A 19,269-nucleotide genomic window follows, 5' to 3' on the forward strand; every position below is an offset into this window, starting at 1 on the left:
TTCCCCAATTTATACTGGAACCTGGGGTAATTTCCTTTTTACGATTTCCTTTCTATGATTTGTTTGTTGGTGGTCTTGTTGTTGTTGTTGTTCTACTTCTTTAAACAAAAAGAGCCCTATACCATTTCAGCGTTCATTTCTTCATGGAGTTTCTTGAAAAGTGCGCAAAGGCAGCAGAGTTCTGGTTCCTGTGTTTCACCTTGCAAATGAAATTGATTTCATGTCTCCACTGAGAAGAGCCTGCGTACTTACGTGTATGTGTGTGTTTCTTACCATCCAGTAAATCTTTAACATCGTGGGCACAGAAGTTGAAACAAAACCAACCAAAAAGAACAAATGCCGAAGAAGTATGTGCCAACTCTATGCAAGAAAATGAGCAAGCAAAGAAATTGCCACTTGAGAATGTAAGTCTCTTTATTTTAGGATGTTTTTCTAATTTTATTCTTGTCACTGGTTTTGCTTGCAGCTGGTGATGTCTCTCAGTACACAGAACTCTGTGTGTGGAGGCATTAGCCACTTTGTTCAGGACAGATCGCATTCTTCCAGGCTGAGATTTTTAAGTTGCAGGGATGTTTTGACATCGTTCGGTTTGGGCTTTTTTAGTGCTCTTAGCAGTCTGCTATGCTAAAATACAAATATGTTTAGGGTTGGTTTTTTTTCTTCATTTTTTTGTAGTGTTTATGAACAAATAATGCATTCTGTTATGCTTGCGTATGACTCTGGTTTGGCTGAACTGGACTACTCGAAACAGTTACAGCACTAGTTACCAAAAGTAACAAACCCCCGCAATGGACATCTAGGAAATTGGCTTGGCTCTTTAGAACCACTTGTAGTAATGCCTCTTGCCGGGACTGCTGAATTGGCCCAAAATACTTCATTTGGGAAGAGTTTGGTTTGTCCCTCGATATTCTGGAGTTAATAATTGCATATGGCCACAAGTCTGATTATTTTGGAGAAGGAAGTTTAATCACACATGTCTGATCCAAAAGGACATTATGCAGTGTGCTTGTATGAGTACTCATCACACATGTAACTTTGAAGTTTTAGAATTACTTGGTCACAAACCTCTCTCCCTGTGCTACTTTTCAGGAAACAATTCCTGAAACTGTGATTGACTCCACCTACAAGGGAATAGGAGAGCAAATATAGCGAAAATGAATGCTTGGTTCAAGGCAGGGGCTGTTTTCTTTCCTGTGGTCACTTTGTGGGTGATCCAGAGAGGGGCAGAGCAGCTGCTTGGACTCGCTGCCTCTGGCATTCTGTTTGCAGTGGAAACAAGGTGGTGCTCTATGGGGATATTAGAACTAGAACTAGAACTCAATTCATCTGCTGTGGGTTGTCACCTTTCTCTCTCAGCTTTTGAAATACCTTCATCTTTCTGTTCCTTTGTAAGAATTCAGTTGATACCCCTTCATTTTCCTTTCTTCCTCCTTAGGCAAAGGAGAATGCCTAAATAAAAACATTAAGAGGGACAAAATAGCCTTGAGATGAGATGGTACTTCATACAAAAACTTGGCGAGCTTTAGTTCTGAATCTTTTGATGTTAACTCAATGGTTACTATCCTCTCCTAGTCCTCAGTTGTATGAGCTGTGTCAATTTGCCAAGTGACATGACTGCCAGCTGCGGTAATGGAGTGAACAGCCCCGAGCATGGTAGAAAGGAGCAACCCGAGATGCCCATTTTAAAGCTGGCTGCTCCTACTCAGCTGCTCTTGTATCAGTGACATTTCTTCCTTTGACTAAACAAGTGGAGAGTCGTAGCAAATCTTAAATTCTCTCATTATTTTTTTTCCATGTGTTGGTTCCCACACTTTTCACAGTTGTTTCTGTAATAATTAGCTGGGGAGGTTGCTCACAAAATTTGAAGTGATGAGAAGGGTATGTGTGTATGTATGTATGAATGTAGGGTCTTGTCTAGCTAAGATAGACAGTGTTTACCTCCAGGTCTGTGGTAGGTGGAGTCACAACAGCTGAATAAAAGAAATTCCAATCTTAGGGTGAAGAAAGAGTAACACTTTGTTGCTAAGTTATCCCTCTGTATACTTGTACCTCTTAAGGAGCAAGAAAGTTTAGATGACTGTCCACAATGTGTATTTTTGTAACAGTTAATCTCAAAAACGGTCCACAAGTGGACAGACACGTCACTTGGAAAATATCAGTATCTTTCCATTATGTGGCTTAGCTTAGTTCCCCTTTTGGCTGTGATTACCCTGAATATAAATTGTATAGGTTTGGATCATGCTATATAATTACATTTCATCTCTTTGCCTAAAATGTCTAATAATGGTTACGTGCAATTTTTAAAATTGTACCCTTTATTTTCTTTTCCTTGCCTTGTGATTTTCCTTATAAATTAGTTTTTCTTCTGTAATTTTAGACAAACCTTACTGATGCTGCTTTGCCACCCTACACTTTTTACCTCAATCAAGCAAATGAAAGTCCAAATTCTTTAGTGTCTGAAGCTTCAGGTATGGTTAATTTTTTCTTTTTTTTGAATTCTCATTTTTAAAAAGTCACTGGAACGCATCTCCAGTAACTTTAGGGAGGTAAAGGAGGTTTGGGCACCAACAAGCTATTAAAGGTTGATACAGTGTAATTCTGCTTTACTTGCTCTTGCGTTTCAGACTGGTGGTAGCTCCTGTGTATCACTGCTGGCAGATGTAGGACATGCAGCAGTTTTGCTTTTTTTTCTTCAAATCTCTCAACTTTTCAAAGCTGAGCTTAATGTTTAAAACTGTTTCATAATGTAATTACTATTGAAATCATGGTGGGGCATGAAATGATCTTTCAGATATTAGCGTCATTGGTCTCATAATCACAGGAGAGCATGGTAACAGAGGCAGAATTCCTGCAAGCCAAGGGCACGATTCAGTAGTGGTGTGAATAGACAAGGGCAAAATGATGCAGTGTGCGATGTGGGGATTCTTTAACCGGGGATGTGCTTTCTGCTTTTTTGTGTTTTGGTAAGGTTTTGCTTTTGTTGTTGTAAGGTGTGTGTGAGGGGTGGTTGGTGGTGGTTTGGGGGCTTGTGGTGGTGGTGCTTTTGTTTGTTTGTTTTTGGTGAAAGCCAAACAACTAATTCACATATTTTGATAGTAACAGGGTGGATTTATTTCGGTAACAGGCACAGCGATGCAGCCATGCAAACTGTGCACTTTTATTGCTTCCTCACAAGCCATTGAAAAAGGGGGACACACAAGGAGTTGAACTGGGATTGCCACTGTATCTGTCTCCCTTAGACCTGGTGGTCTGTGTTTCTGCATGCATAGAGTGCTGTCGAGTGCCAGACTGAGGAGTTTGTAGTGACAAGTGGCTGTCTAGGATTGTTCCTTGGGTGATAAAAGTTTTTAAGTGCTGCACTGGAATCAGTAGAAATAAAAGTTTGTGATAAATGAGGATTTGTCCCTTGAATGCCAGAGTAAATCTATGTTTTCACTGATGTACAGCTTTTGTTACTGATGCTGGGTGATGTAACACTGATTATGATGCCTGTGCTTTGCATGGAGATTTTTGTAACTTCTGATAACAAGTGCTTTAGTGAGACTCTTAAGGAATAGATGCAAATAATGACTACAGCATTCTTGTTAGCTGACAAAGTAACATCTTACTAATGGATTTTGGGATTCCTGTTCTATAGCCACGAGCTTGAAATTTGTAACTTTTTTTATTTCACTGTTTCTTCTTATCAGGGCTTTCGTACTGGAAATTAGACGAGAAGCAGATGTATCATTCTTTACCAGAGAATTTCAGAAGTGAGTTTGCTGATATTTTCTCCACAAAAGTATCACCAGATCAGGTAAACTTTGTATGTGTTTTAAAGCTGTCTTACAGTTGCTCATCATCTTTCCTTTTTCCTACGATGGAAAGGATCAGCCCTCCAGAAGCTAACTTTTCTGTGAAAACACTTCTGCTAGCTCAGTGTCTCATTTTCCATTCCTTCATTGTTCATATTCCCCACTAAAGTCACTTGAAATGTATTGACCTACTTTATAATTTAAAAGAAAATGTGTGTATAGGAGATGAAAAGAGACTAACTAGTACATTAAAGGTGTATGTGCCTCATTAAAGACCCTTTTTAAAATTAAGTGCAATGAAAAAACCCTTTTGTTCTGAACAGATTTATTAGCTAAACCCACCCTGCAACTTGTTTACTTTTATTGAGGATGGAGGATTGTGTTCAGATCAACTAACGGAGCAGTTTTTCCTGTTGAAGGTGTCTTCTGCTGATGAAACCAAGCTATCATCCTTGAAGGATATTTATCATAAACGACAAAGGGAGAACAAGCAGCTGCCAGACCAGAATTTTATGCCTTCTTCCCAGTCAAGTCACCCACCAGAGGTAACATTAATTTCTCTACTCTGCATCTCAGTTTGAAGATATGATAGGTTGCAGACTGGTTTTGCATTAATTGGTCCCTGCTGCCACCTCCAGCGTTGTGCTGGAACAGCAATTGGTGCAGCCGTGTGCTGAGCCAGTCTGGGAAGGGACCCAGCTGAGAGGAGCTCTGGGAATGCCCTGGGTAAAGGAGCACCTTTGCAGCATGACCTCGAGGATGGCGCAGGGCCCGATCTGCCCGGGCAGAGGCTGCAGCCGATGCACTGCACGTGGACCTGCAGCCACAGAAACGGGGCTTACTTACTGCTTCCCATGAGAGAAGTTCATTCTACCTGTGAAGTGGAAGAGGCACAGGTTGTGGAAATACTCTGTATCATATGTGCTTCTTTATACAGCTTTCAGTCTTGTGAAAAATCCAGTAATGATTGCCACTATGTGACTATCTTGTTGATATAATCCATGAAGTGGTTTTTGTAACTGTACAAAGCGATTTTTTCAACCTACAAGGAGACATCATAGTGCTCCTGTTTACATAGCTGAAATGTCAAAGGTTTTCTAGACAGCTGCAGATGTCAGATATGTCTTTTCTTCTTTATGGAGACTTAGTCTCAAGTTGCAAACGTTGGGAATATGTATCATCATCTAAGCTGTTACAGGTCCCTTCATCTTGCTTGTCACTACCATAGTAATATTCAGTATAATTCCTGCAATATATTGTATGGATAACTAATGTCTTCAGGTAAAACTGAAGTTAAATCACAATTTTTTTTAGTGTTAAAACTTGTTTCCCAGATCTTGACGTTGGACCCAACCCTGCATATGAAGCCAAGTCAGCAGAACCCAGGACACTGTTTTTTCAATATTCCTCAAGAGCCTGCTCCTTTCTCTCCAGACTCTATGGCAGAGCCCGGATTTTCAAGTCATTGTGACACAGACTCTTGTTCACAGACAAGTAATTCATCTCCGTTAGATGATTCTCCAAAATACCCTGCCAGCAGCAGAGCTGTGCATTTGGACCTCTGGAGAAATCATCCATTCCAAAATGCAAACCAGAGCAGCTGTCCCTTCCCAATGGCATATCCGGACACTAATAATGACGCTGTAGTCAGCACCGAGGAGGAAGAAACACTCACTCTAACTCCATCCTCCGTTACTCAGTGTGCTGACAACAGTGTGCCAGATCATAGTCTGTCAGTGACATCTGTTGAAGATCCTGTGGTAATGTCACAGTAAGTAATTTTTTAAAAACTTTTAAAAAGCTGTAGTTAGTACTTCCGTGAAAGAAGTGAAACTTAACAATACCAGTAAAGCAAACAAAATACGAGAGTTCTGTTTGATGCTTTTTTCCACCCTTATTTCTTTTCTTTTTCCTCCCCTGAAGTACAGGTGGCGTATACATAGAACTGTCACTTTCAACTTTTTAAAATTGTCTTTCTTTAGACCATAGTATTTAATCTTCTTTAGACCATGCTATTAGTCTAAGGCACAGTACTTGTGGTCTGTCTTCCTTGGATGTCAAAGCCTTAACTGGAAGGCAAAACACTTTCCTCTGTTTTAGTGCTTTGGTTACTTCTTTCTATACATTAGGATAAAAATACTGGCTGTCTGAGGGAGGTGATTTAGGCAGAGAATATCAAAGTCCTGTGTGGGTTACGTTTCCCTGTTTAGAGTCAATTGGTGGGAGAAGCACAGAATTACTGCACTTGGAAAATGAAATATCCCCCATTTGCTACTGAAGCTCTCATGATGTGCACATGGACGAGCAGACGTGACGTATGTTCCGTGTGTGAGGGCTTTTGTGGGGGTCATGGTTTCAAGATAGTTCAGTGTTTCGGTTTTCCTGTTTTAATTTTACATGTGTGGTTTCCAGTTCATAGCAAAGGAGAGGAGAGATAGCAAAGCTTTGTATTGTATTTGTATATATTATTTGTATTATTTGGAAGGCTTCTGTGCAAGTCCTAGGTGTCTTACAGCACTGCCTTAGATGACGAAGCTTTAGCTTTAATATGAACGCAATGAATTTCTGTAAGAGAGGTTTAGATGCTGAGTTCATTATGTGAATGAATACAGCAATGCATGGTCATGTGCATAACTGGACATTTCTTTGTTCTTAATTTGAAAATAGGATTAGGCAGAACTTGAGGGAAAAGCATGCTCGACACATTGCTGATCTACGAGCTTACTATGACTCTGAGATACACAGCTTAAAACAGCAGCTGGAGGCAAGCCATAAAACTGCTTCATCTGAAGATCTGAAGAAAATCAATCAGAATCTTGCTGACAGGTACAGTTTGTCTGAACTTGTCCTCTTCCGCTGTTATGTGGTATTGTTTCCACTTTAAAAACTGAGTATACTTGTTTAGAGTGTCTGGTAAAGCTGATGTCACCCTTCAATGCTGGAGGCATCTGTGATACTAATATTTTCCTATTAAATACAAATTCTGCAACTGTTTAAGATCAGTTTAAAATTGTTAGGTGGCAAATGTGATGTTTGGTCCAGAAGTCTTGTGTGACCTGATTTTTTCCTGAAGCAAATACAAATTTTGCTCAAGATAAGCTGTCAGGCTGAGGTAGTCCTGAGCAATTAGCAATGGAAGCGTGTGTGTCGTAAGGTAGCACTCACCATCATGAACATCATCACTCCTTACCTTTCATGTCAAGCTACAGATGCTGTAAGACCAATCTCAAATTCACTGTTACCTTTACAGAGCCAATTTGCTGGTCAGTGCTCTTTGACCAGATGTTACTATTGCAGTCCGTTTGCCTCGCCTATATATTCCATTAGATAGAGCTTGAAAGTTTGCTACATATAGAAGTTGCTTGTGATTTTTATACCGTTATTGCCAGTCATATTGTAATTTAGACATCGACAATGCTTTATAAAATGCATCCCTTCAGAATAACTGAAAAACTGTGTGGGTAGTTGGTGCTTCCCTTCCAGCACTGGTGTGCTCTAACAATTAAAAGTGATTTCAGAGCAGCCATTTCGCGAGTTGAAGTAGCTTGCGGTACGATTGCAGTCACTAATTATCACACAGCACCATCGGTTAGCTGAAGTGGAGCTCTGTGCTGGTGCATCTCACTGCTTTTGGTTCTGCAGCTCCTATGAGCTGAGGGGATGCTTGAGGAAGGAAAGAAGGCTATAAAATGTAGATTTACTATTGAAAATTTCAAGAGATTTTTGTCATCTGTTTGTTCTAAATAGGTGCGACCATTTAGACGCGGCTCTGACTGAAGCAAGTGCTCGCATAAAAGCCCTTGAAAATAAGAATGCTATGCTAGAAAAGCAAGTGGTAAGTATATGTTCTTAAATCAAGTTGCTTTTTAACTGAAAGGGCAAGAGAGCGCACTTGTTCGTTGTTACGCTGACCTGTTTGCACATCTTTCTGTTTTCAACCTTCCCCCCAATGTACGACATCAGCCAATGTTACACCCGTGACTGTCCCAGCGTAAGAGTCCCTACTTGAATCAGCATCATTTTTGCTAAATAACAACCTTCCCAGATTAGCAGGGATCAGGCAGTTTGAGAGTGAAATATTGCAATGTGTTTGCGATGTCTCTTTAGATTTATTTTTTATTATTATTTTGTTTTAATTATTTTCTCTATTGAGCTGTGATAAAAGCAAATCTCATCTGCGCTAAGGCAAAAATATTCTGTTTCTAAGTATATTTATACAGTCAGTCTGGCTGGGTCAGACAGCTTTGCTTATGACTACACAGCTGTGTTTATTGGTCAAGGAACAGGACACTGCCATGGAAGTTGGACACCTGGAGAGATGGAGTCATTCATTCTTTAGACTTTTTTTTATTGCTGGGAAACAAGACAAGACAATCAGCTGGGATTAGAGGCCTAACCTCTAGATATTTTAAGTCTTTTGAAATAAAGACCTCTTTTGGGTTTTTAGTCTTCATTTTCATTCCTTGTACATCACAGATATGGGCAAAAATCTTGTCTAATTCATGTACAAACATACCCTTGTTTTCTATTTAGATGATTTTAGATTATGCTTTGTACTGGAATTTTAAAAACCTGCCAGGTACGCACGGTAATGAAAGTTGGGGTTTTTCCCTCCTGCAGGCAGACTGGCGCGAGCGCTTCTACGCTGTCAGTAATGCTTCCAAAGTGCTGCAAGAGCGTCTTGAAGAAATGCGCACAACTAACAAAGAGAAGGACAACACCATCAGTCGACTAAAATCGAGGCTTAAAGATCTAGAGGAAGCGTTTGAAAAGGCTTACAAGTTATCTGATAATAAAAACACAAGGCTAAAGGAAGAAAATAAAATGTTTCAGAATGTAAGTAATAACGTGGGCAGTGGTGACTGCAGTTGCACCGTGCGTTACCAGCACAGCAAGTGAGGGGCTTTTGGAAAACTACTCCAAGTTTCCCGTTGTGAAGTGTCACTGCACAACCAAGAGAACAGAAATTACTCAGCTGACTCCTTGGTAGGCGTGGTGCTAGGTGATGCCATGGACCTAATAGATACTTAAAACCAGTTATTTAAGGCAGTGTGTGCTTGATGTGATAGTACTTGTACTCTGTCTCAGATACTTTATTATTCTACATGCTCTTAATTTTATTTGTAAGGGTATTACAGGAAATTATTTTAGAAAGTTACATTTCCCTCTCAAGCTTAGTGGAGATGGACTGAGTTTTTCATAAGTCATCCCAACTTGCTAAAGCTGTTTATTGTGTGTGATTTGAGACTGGATCAAAGGAATTGTTCCCCTGATTCTTCAAGAATAGCTTTATGGAATCTTTAAATGGATTGGCAAAGTGGGTATTAGCAGGAAGAACTACTTCATGCTTTAACTCCTTTTTTTACAATTAAAAATTCAAAATACTTTGTCAGCTTTACACTCAGTGAGGAATTTTACCAGTTCATCCAGCTCCTTCATTTTCTTTAGAGAGAAATAATTTGAAAATTGGAAATACATCGTGTAAATAGCTCTGTCTCCTCTTGTCCTGTCTATAACTTTTTGTTACAGTTAGAAGATATTAGAACTTAACAAATACTATTAAAGTACACACTCTATCCCCTGTAGTGCTTATACATATGTTAGACAAGCAATTTAGATTATTATTTTACAGCAGTCAACAAAACTGTTAATTATATATAATACCAGTGTGGGATTGTGTGTTCTTGTTTTTGTTTTAGCTTTTAGGAGAATATGAGTCCCTTGGAAAAGAACATGAAAGGGTAAAGGTGAGTACAGAATCCAAACACGCAAAATATGTGATAATGCGCCATAGAATTCACAGAATTCACGTAAGTCTTTTGAAAAAGATCGGATGGAAAGAGCCATATTTATTTTAACTGATAGCTTCTTACTGCATCTTCAGAGCCCTGGAGGGAAAAGGAGGGAGCTTGAAATATTTGTTTTCCAGTCACAGACAGCAAAAATACTGCAGAGTCAAAGAAATATAATAGACCTTCCTTTCAGATAGGAATGTGTATTTAATGTATTGTTTTCAAGACTGATGTCAAGTTACTTGTTTTTCTTTTAGCACACTGCTGTAGTTTCTAGGCTTTTTACTTTTTTCCTTGTGTGCTTGTAGGATACATTAAATACAACTGAAAACAAATTGCTTGATGCAAACGCGCAGATTTCTGATTTGAAAAGGTAAATGTGAAACAGACTTGTTACTATTTTAACAATATGAAGTATAGAGCATGGCTTAAACACTCACTGCTAGATTATGAAGGCTGTAGATCTTGCAAGTTTAATTACGTTTATGAAGCATTTCATGTTGCTTTGTTTCTTTGTATGCACTGTAAAAGCTTGTTATTTTAGGTCGTGTGTTTTTTCTGCTTCCTCAATCGTGTCTTCCAGTGGGATGTAATTAAGTGCTCCCTCTCTGATGGCTGTCCCTCAGCCCAGCCAGTGCACTGTGCACGCCTGCACTCTCAGGAGCCAGTTGTAGTGGAAAAGGAGATTTTTCTGTCCTCCAAACCCTGTATTTCCCTTCTTCAAGTGGTGAATGCCCAAGATGGTGGTGTGTTGCACTGCAAAAGGCTGGTTCACTGAAAGTGTGGACTGCAGTGTGTGAGAGAGGAAAATGCTGTGCAGATGAGCAGCAGATTGGTGGGTTACTCGAGGGACACACAGGAGAAGGAGCCACTCATTACATCCAGAGTCGGGGAGGCTTTGTTTAAATTTCTAGGAATAAAAATGTTCTTGTGTTGTTTTCCTCAACTTCTGAGTTGAATGCTTTGATCCACAGCAGTATCTCCTGGTGCTGTCTTTCTAGCTGGGTTACCTGACTTCTTTAACTTACACATATTTAGATAGATCAAAATGTAGTAGTTGCTCTCATTCTTCTGCTTCATCCAGGATATCTGAATAGAAATGAGTAGAGTCTAAGAAATACGATCTCTTTCATGTCCAGTAAATCATCTCACAATGCATCTTTGCTACTTCCACATTAGGACAATTGCCAAACTTGAAGCTCAGCTCAAGCAGGTAGAACATGAAAATATGTTGAAACTTCGCCATATTACTGAAAGTCGCTTAAGAACTTCTTGTGCCAGGTAAGTGAATATTGCAACAACGGGAAAACAGGTCATGTGTTTTAGAAAACTTTGTAATGTTCTGGCTAAAAAGGGATAAAGAAGAAGTCAGTCCATAGGCTAGACTGGATTAAACACGTGCAATGTAGTTCACAGACTTCACATGTCAAGAGATTTAAAAAAACCAAATAAATACTTGGGATAATACATGTGTAAGACTACTGGCTATAGTCTTCCTAAATGTGTCTGTTAGGTCTCGGCTGCTCAGCTGAATAGGTCAAAGATCTTGAGAATAAAATCTAATAGTCCAATGAGACATTAGAGGTTTTCTTTGTGTCCTTGATTTGAGAGGCTGGTTACTACGTTTTGTGTTTCTCAATGCAGTTTGTCCAGGTATCTTGAGAGTGGAGCCGAAGTTCAATTGGAATGCATGCGTTAGTCTGAATTGTGAATTACGTTCAGGAAAGTGAAGTTGGCCTGTGTTCAGTTTTGGTGTTTTTGTTTGTTTGTTTCTTTGGGGGTTTTTTAATGTTTTAAAGACTGGAAAAGCTTTGTCCCCCTTGGGTTTTTATTACTTCTTAATGCCTTGTTGGGCGTCTCACCCAGTTCAGCACTGATGCTGTGAAGCACAAAATGACAGTGTAACGTGTTTTGTGGATGCCCATTTGTATGTATTGAACAGCAGTGTTTTGGAGGGGATCTGATTGTTTATTATCATGAAGATACAAGTAGTTGATGTATTTATGTATTACAGGGACAGTTTTCTTTTTAGGGCTATTTTAATATTAATGAATAAGATCCCTCAACAGTGAACAGAAAGGATGACCTGAGCATGGCAGAGCATGTTGATCGGGGAGGAGGATGTAAGAGCCAGTGTGGATTTGGGAGTTAATCTGTCCCTGCCTGATCTCAAGGCTTACAGAAAGCCTCATTCCAACGGAGTGCACAGCAGGACAGATTTACAGGATGGCCGTGATGGTTCATAGCTTGGATAAACAAGAACCTAATTATAATCTACTTTTCTGTGCATAAAACCAACATTTTTCTTTTGAAAGATAATATATTGGTGCTTATTAGTTCATATTTATCACTCACAGGCCATCAACAGTGACTTGTTTGTGGTTTCTTATTTTTTATTTTTCTAATAACTGGTGTCAAAAGGAAAGCTGGGGTCAGATGCTCCGAACTGTTGAAATAATCTACACCAAAATGTTTTAGTTGAATTAGTTGAGAGCTACTTGTTACCCAAACCTTGGTTTGTGTAAGCAGCATTACATCTTTGTGGAGTTCTGCATTCTGAGCATTTTGTGTAACTTAAAATGAAACCTCAACAGATGATTTTTTTTTTAATATATATTTTATGTTTACTTTACAAACACATTTTAAAAGCAGCTATTTTTCCCAGGATATTTCCAAGTTCGTTGTATATTTGTTACTGTTTCTGTTTAACTAGGATAAATAGATGGAATTTTTTTCCTTAAATTTAAAAAAAACCCCAACAAACCAAAAAGCCCTCCAAAGCCTTTCATCATTTTGGAGTCTTTTGTTCCCACAGCAAGTTGGCAACTCCTGATGTCAGTAGGCGAAAGTGGTTGATACCAGGAGCAGAATATTCCATTTTCACTGGCCAGCCTTTGGAAGGGCAGGAAAGCCCCAAGGATAACAGATTAGAGGAAACCTGTGTTCCTTCTAGGTGAGTTGGCTTCTTTCAGTCTCCACCACGATGTGAAGTCAAACACTTCTAAAAATGGCTTTATCCAGAACTGACTGGATTCATGTTTCTACATGTTGTACTTGTTAAACAGAGTTATAAAAAAATGTCTCACTGTTGTAGAAGCTATAAAATTCCTTAAAACCAAAACAACTTTCAGCCCTCACTGCCCTGGAATGAAGCCAGCAGCAGCCTTCAGTCCCTTCCTTGAAGTATCAGAGAGCTTCACTCTGTGCCAGGGGCGTCTGTGCTGCTGTTTGTGCTCCGTGCTGGTGTCCAGCTCTGCTCCAAGTCGGGGCGCAGGGGGCTCTGCTGTGCTGCTCTGCTGTGCTGTTGTACCGTGTGCTGCTCTGCTGTGCTGTTGTACTGTGCGCTGCTCTGCTGTGCTGTGCGCTGCAGCTTTACACCAGTGCCAAGCTGCACATGTAATTCAGTATTTGCTGCCTTACTCAGAAGTTACTAAAGCCTCCGTCAGGACGTATTTAGTTCAAAGAACATGTCAGGTCACCAAATGTAACTCACTCTGTTCAACTTTTGACTCTTGAATTGGCCGTAACAAAATCCTCTGAGGTTCTTAGCTGAAATTAAAAAGCACCCTTCAAATTCTTGGTTTGACATCTGTAAATCTCAAACTAAATGTCTTAAAGTTTTGGGTTTTTATTCAGCTTATATTACATATATAATCTTATCTGTTTAATCTTATATATAATCTTATCTATAATCTTATATATTTATCTATAATCTTATCTATAATCTTATCTATATCTATATATGTATGAAACAAAGTAAAAAAACCTTGATCCTTTTCTCTTTCCACCCCTGACACTCTTTAAGGCACCATTCTCCTCCTGAAAAAGACTCCTCGCAAGAAGACTCTTCAACAAACACAACAGAAAAGAAGGAAAATGAGATGTCAGAAGCACCAATTATAAAAGCCTTTAAAGAACTTGAAGAAGGAAAAGCATTTAAAGATTGGGGTACACAAACAGAAAAAGATGACACATCAACTAGTAAGTTTTATTTTTGTATTCCTGAACTTGTCTTTGCTGGCTTTTCTTTGTTTGCATGACTTTTGATGTTGTTATTTTCAGTCTTAGAGTCCATCAGGCTTAAGTGATGGGTTGAAAACAATTTCAGCATGCAAACTTCTGGAGTTTTCCTAAGAAAATTCAGAATGCTATCTAGCTAAATGGCTTGTTTAAAATAGAGGGAATACAAAGGCTGCTGTTAGGTCTCAAGCTAGGGAGTAGTTAATGTGCTTTTTCTAAGAATATCTCAGTATTTATAAACAGTTAATGGAGCTCTAACAGAGCTCTGGCTGGTTGTACATCCATTTTAGTTTTGTTATTAAGAGAGCTGACGTGTACCCTAGCACTGTGCTGAGCTGTTCTAACAACATCGATTTAGGAAGTCTTGCAATTAGAAAACATGGAGTCTTTCTTAAATGCTTATGTTCTTGGTTCAGGCAGGGACCCAACACTCTTTCCCAAAAGATGCTTTTGTCCTGCTTTCCCCTGTGTCTTCATTAAATCAATGTTACTCGTGTGCTGCAAAGCATCCTTTATCCTGAGTTAAACTCTGTGTTTCATGAATACGTTAAACAGGAAGCGAGACTTGAGCAAAACAGCACAAATATGTTGATGCGAGACAGATGAAGTGCAGTCTTTATACAGTAGAAGTTGAGTACAGGCGAATATTTGTGTTGAAAAAGATTGATTAATCAAATAACTTTTTCAATTTAATTAGAAACATCAAATCGACGTCAGACTGTTGGGTTTGTTGAAACTTCTTTAGTTGCCAACCGGTCCCCAGAGAAAGGTAAAGACCAGCACAGGCCAAAACGGTACAGCTCCCCTTCTGGCCAGAGGTCGTCGTCCCTTCCTCCCTCAAACAGGAAACCAAACACTCCAAGTAAGTGGTTTGCTAAAGTTCGCTTTGTGGTACTCAGAGTAGAAGCAGATAATGAAAGGCTGCTCTACAAGAAAGACAAATAAAGACAGGATTTCTGCATTTTTCCAGCAATCGGGGGAGGGGGGGGAAAGCTTATCCATAACCATAGAAAACATGAGAGCTCTAAGTTTATTTTCATTTTTCTATGTTGCGATGCACTCTTTATCTACTCTAAATAAACATGCAGACAGCTTTGAAAAGCATTCTTTTAAAGATGTAGGCATCTGATCACACAAGAGGGAGATCGTGCTTTGAGAGAAGTTTCAGCTAGTTAAACATGCTTTGTCCTTTGCAGCAAGAAGAGAGATAATGTTGGCGCCGGTGTCTGTGACGTACAGCCCCAAACGGTCTCCAAAAGAAAACCTCTCCCCTGGATTTAGCCATTTGCTTAGCAAAAACGAAAACACAGTGACAAGGTACGAGCGCTGTGAACACAACTGCCTTCTGATCATTCCTATATGCAGGCTGAATGCTGCTGTTCCTCGCTCACTAAAAGTCCTTGAAAATCAGTCATGTGAAGATTTCTGAGTATAAAACCAAGGTTTAGTTTTTAAAATCTGGCAAGAAAAATCTAGAAGGATTTCCCCGTTTTTAGTGTTCACCAAGATGAGATGCAGGGTTTACGATTGACACAGCATTGATCGGTGAGAGGTTACAGGAGAATGGTTCTGTGGAGTAAGCCCAGCTCTACGTGTTGCTTACCAGATGTAGAGAAAAGTTGAGTGGTATCTGCCTACCTGTCACAGCACCTATAAGCATTTTAAAAAATACATAAACCTTCTGCAAACCCTACTAGATACTGTGGTTTCTATAGAGATCTTTGCTTGGCAAGGCTTGTAGAGTTTGAGAACATACTGAGCTGTGAGATTAAAGTGTAGGACGTGTGCGTGAGGAAGAAGAAATGTCTGGCACAAGTTGGTGGTTCTTGGGGACCTCTGACCCTTGGACCCTCAACATGGGAGCTCTGTGTGTGCGGGAGTGACAGTTCAGCCTGGTTCTGAAATTCAGTTGTGTGAATGAGGTATTCTGGTGTGTGCAAACAGGAGTATACTGGGGTTTGGTACAGTGAGCAGTAATCAGAACAGTTGCAGTGCCTGTGGGATAGAAATTGTTCTATAAAAAAATTGTTTAACCTCAAGGTGAAAAAGTAGAAAACACTGTATTGCTTGATTAGTGATTTCTAGCAAGTAACTGTTGTGTGCTTCCTGCTCTGTAGGTTTGATATACTTCTAGATGACCTGGAAACTGGTCCTGCGTCTGTTTCACAGCACAGTAACCCAAGAAAAAGGCTGCAGTTTCTCTCGCTGGATGATGCAGAAGGTAATGTGTCAAAGTGGAGAAAAAACGTTCTGTATTTCTTACCACAATTTCCACATTCGTAACAGCCGCTTAAATAAAAAGCTGACACTTTATGAAGTCCAACTCTTAAAAATCCTCTAACTCTTCTCTTATTCCTGTAGACAAATACCATTCATACAGTATTTTATTTTTATGTATATGTGTGTGTGCACAAACAGAATGGAACAACAAAAATAATTAAATTGGGAAAGAAGGGCAATATGTTTTCCTATGCTTAACTCAGTTATACAACGCATATCTCAGTAGGGTCTGTATTAAGATGTACGTCCTCAGTCATACTAATAAAATTCTATTGCTAAACATTGCATTACAGATAGCAAAGAGCAACTAGAATAAAGCCAGTTGCTTCGGATTTTCTAAATGATTGATTGAACCAAATCTTCTCTCACTTTTGTAGCTCTTGTCACAATGTTCTTTTGGTTTTTATTAATGCATTTCTTTAGGGTGGTGTTTTCATGACAACTGGTCTACTTTGTGATATTTAGAAATTAAATACCAGCAAAAAGAATTCCTAATTAGCACAGTACAGTAATCTGTTTAAGCAAAAAAATATGCTGTGTTTCAAAGATCGTAAAGATGACCCATACAAACGTTCTGCCTTCTTCTGGGAAGTTTGAAGGCAAGCTCATGAGGCTTTGCTAGTCACCATCCTCAGCTCACACACCTCTGAGATCGTTGCTTTTCCTGTTGTTAGTAATGATTTCAGACAATTGCAAAGCAAATCAAAAGACCCCTCTTTTGTTGATAGGAAGGCAGCATTCGGGTGTCAGACACAGCTCCTGTGGCGAATCCGTCAATACTGGAATGAAGAAAGCAGCAGCTTGGGACGAGAGGAGCGCAGCACCGAAATACGAGCCAGCGCTGTTGCCGTGTGAGGGAGACTTCAAGTACGCAGCAAGGATCACGACTCTGGCTGAAACAGAGAGGCTTTTTGATGAGCTGACTCAGGAAAAGCAACAGGCAAAGACTGTTCTTATTTTCAAGTTGTGCCGAAACAGAATTGTTGTACGAGAGGAGGGATGTAGCTGTATACCTGTGCAATGCATGGCCGAAATGAATGCACAACTTCCAGTGTTACCCTAGGAATGTGCCTTTTTCAGTCCCTGCTCCAATTCTCATGCTCCAGTTGTTTCTGTCCCTGACTTCATTAAAGGAGAGGCACTCTAGCACAAACCCAGCGTGGATGGAAGTGTGGGAGTGAATTTACTTTCTTCCTTAATGGATAGTCTTTAATAAAATCAGCCTTTCACATGGGACAGGTTGTTCTGGCAAGGAAGGATGCTCTGCAAAACCATCCTGGAGAGGCTCTGCCTATGAACGTGAAGTCTTGTGTCAGTTCATGGTAACACAAGTTAGTGTTTAAGGACATGACTGGATGTGTATCTGTAATCCTATGCACCTCACCTCTTCTGTAAGATGAATTGGGAAGGTTTATATTGGCTCTTGAAATGATAATTTACAGCTGCAGTATTTTCTGTTCCTAGATTGAGGCTGCGTTGAGTCGAATACCTTGTTCTGGTGGAAGGATGACCTTGCAAGCGAGATTAAATCAGGTGAAGAAGTTTTTGTATAGGACTGTTCTCTTAAGTTGCTCTTCCACAATTTGAGAATACGTAGTTTAGCTGAAACTTCTGTTATTTATTACATAGTACAATCACTATAGGATTTTTTTTCCATACCACTGAGAATCGTTTCTGAATACAGCTGAATTTTGTGCCTGTCTTCTCTAGGCTTTATGCATTAGAAGATAATCAGACAGTTAATTGCAAGTTAATTATAAACACACTCTGGCTTGCTAGGTAAAAGGTGAAAGTCTGGATAATTTGTATGCAAGTCATTCAGAGAAGAATTAGCCCTGCAAACATTTGATTTCTGTTTCCTCCACCACAAACCGATTTTTTTGTGTGTATGTATGTATACATACTGCACAGTTTATGTTCTGCATAAGACTGTTTATGTCTTCTGGTTTTCGTACATGGGATGCATTTTTCCAACTTACCAGAAGAACAGCCTGTTCTTGGGAAAACACTGCGAGGCAGGTGAAGGCAATCCACTCAGAAAATGCAGTGACAGTGAATAAACCCCTGCAGCTGTAGAGGGGATGTTGTGCTGCAGAGGAGAGGGCAAAGCTTATGGTTTGTTTGTTTGGGTTTTGTCTGCTTGCAAGTACAAAGAAGGAAATAAGAAGGCAAAAATACCCAGTTTAGGTAGAATACAGGACAGTGCCTTCCTGGGAGAGCTCTGCAGATTCTTCTAATAAAAACAAGCGTCTCAGAGTTGTTTCAGAGGGCTCTATGAAGGTTTGGATTTCCTAAATTGCAGGGCTCGTTACCAATTTGGAGATAAAAGTGCATTCCAGTAAATCCATACTGGCACTCGCTGCAGTGGTCACTGGTTCCCAAATGTCCCTCCCTAATGATCAGCCCATCCTAATTCCTGTCAGGTTGATCTTGTGCAGTTCCAGACATCCCATGGAAAGAAAACAGAACACCTGAAACAGGATTTTAAAAACCAATAAATACACACACATACATAAGAATAATATGAAAAGTTTGTAGGTTTGGCTCTCGTTTTTGGATGCTAACAGAATTGTAGCAATGCATCCAAAAGGATACCAGTTGAATATAGGAATAATAGGAGTTCATTTTAGAAGGGTCATTGGATTTTTCAGGTACGTTATTAAATCTTGTTTTTCTTTGTTTTCTTTTGTTTCTTTTAGGAAGCCCTGGAAGATCGCTTGGAAAGGATTAATAGAGATTTGGGGTCAATACGCATGACTCTGAAAAGATTTCATGTTTTACGTACCTCTGCAAATCTTTGACAATTCTCTCTTGAATGCAAATACGCTTTTTTTTTCCTGCATTAATATGTAATATGCACTCAGTGAATGCAAATTGGTTTGTATTTTTGTAAACCCTCAGTAGGAGTTTTACAACGATGTTACCCTTTACAAACAGCAATATTTTGTACTTCAAACAGCCACCTATATTTTAAACATATTTTTGTTACACTTGAGAAATCGATGTTTATCCTGTAATATTTCTAAAAATATTACTTATTTTTAAATAGTGATATTCAATTTATAATAAGAAGAAGAAACTAAAAGGCAGCTTGTTTTCAGAAAATGATACTGTTATCCTTTTGCACTTCATTTTCCTCACCATTTTATAAATATTTATGGTATGATGTAAATATTAGCCAATAGGAAATTTTGAACTTTATACAAAAGCCAACATGCATTACTTGTGTTAAAGATAACTCCTGTCATATGGTGACTCCTTTTACTCTGAACCTGATGCTGTGGATATTTGTCATTGTGACAGGGCTGGGAGCAGCACTGCCAGCGTGGCTGGGTGCCTGCGGCCGCTCTGCGGTTTGGTACCGCCGGGTACTTGGGGCACAG

At 39.5% G+C, this 19,269-nt stretch overlaps 1 protein-coding gene across 1 annotated transcript; it reads left to right on the plus strand.

The window, feature by feature from the left end:
• Nucleotides 1-280: 280 nt before the first annotated feature.
• On the plus strand, nt 281-18,958 carry MPHOSPH9 (M-phase phosphoprotein 9; the record flags this gene model as incomplete). The annotated part of the gene is made up of 19 exons (XM_010192923.1): nt 281-404; nt 2,378-2,468; nt 3,690-3,796; nt 4,214-4,339; nt 5,129-5,565; nt 6,462-6,620; nt 7,542-7,629; nt 8,415-8,630; nt 9,494-9,541; nt 9,895-9,959; nt 10,766-10,867; nt 12,402-12,539; nt 13,392-13,567; nt 14,304-14,468; nt 14,803-14,923; nt 15,724-15,827; nt 16,615-16,826; nt 17,351-17,419; nt 18,586-18,958. Coding segments are annotated over 19 exons (2,650 nt in total), but the record flags the coding sequence as incomplete, so codon positions are not given.
• Nucleotides 18,959-19,269: the final 311 nt, after the last annotated feature.

The sequence above is a fragment of the Mesitornis unicolor genome, unplaced genomic scaffold (assembly GCF_000695765.1).
Source record: "Mesitornis unicolor isolate BGI_N332 unplaced genomic scaffold, ASM69576v1 scaffold24119, whole genome shotgun sequence".
Taxonomy (NCBI): Eukaryota; Metazoa; Chordata; class Aves; order Mesitornithiformes; family Mesitornithidae; genus Mesitornis; species Mesitornis unicolor.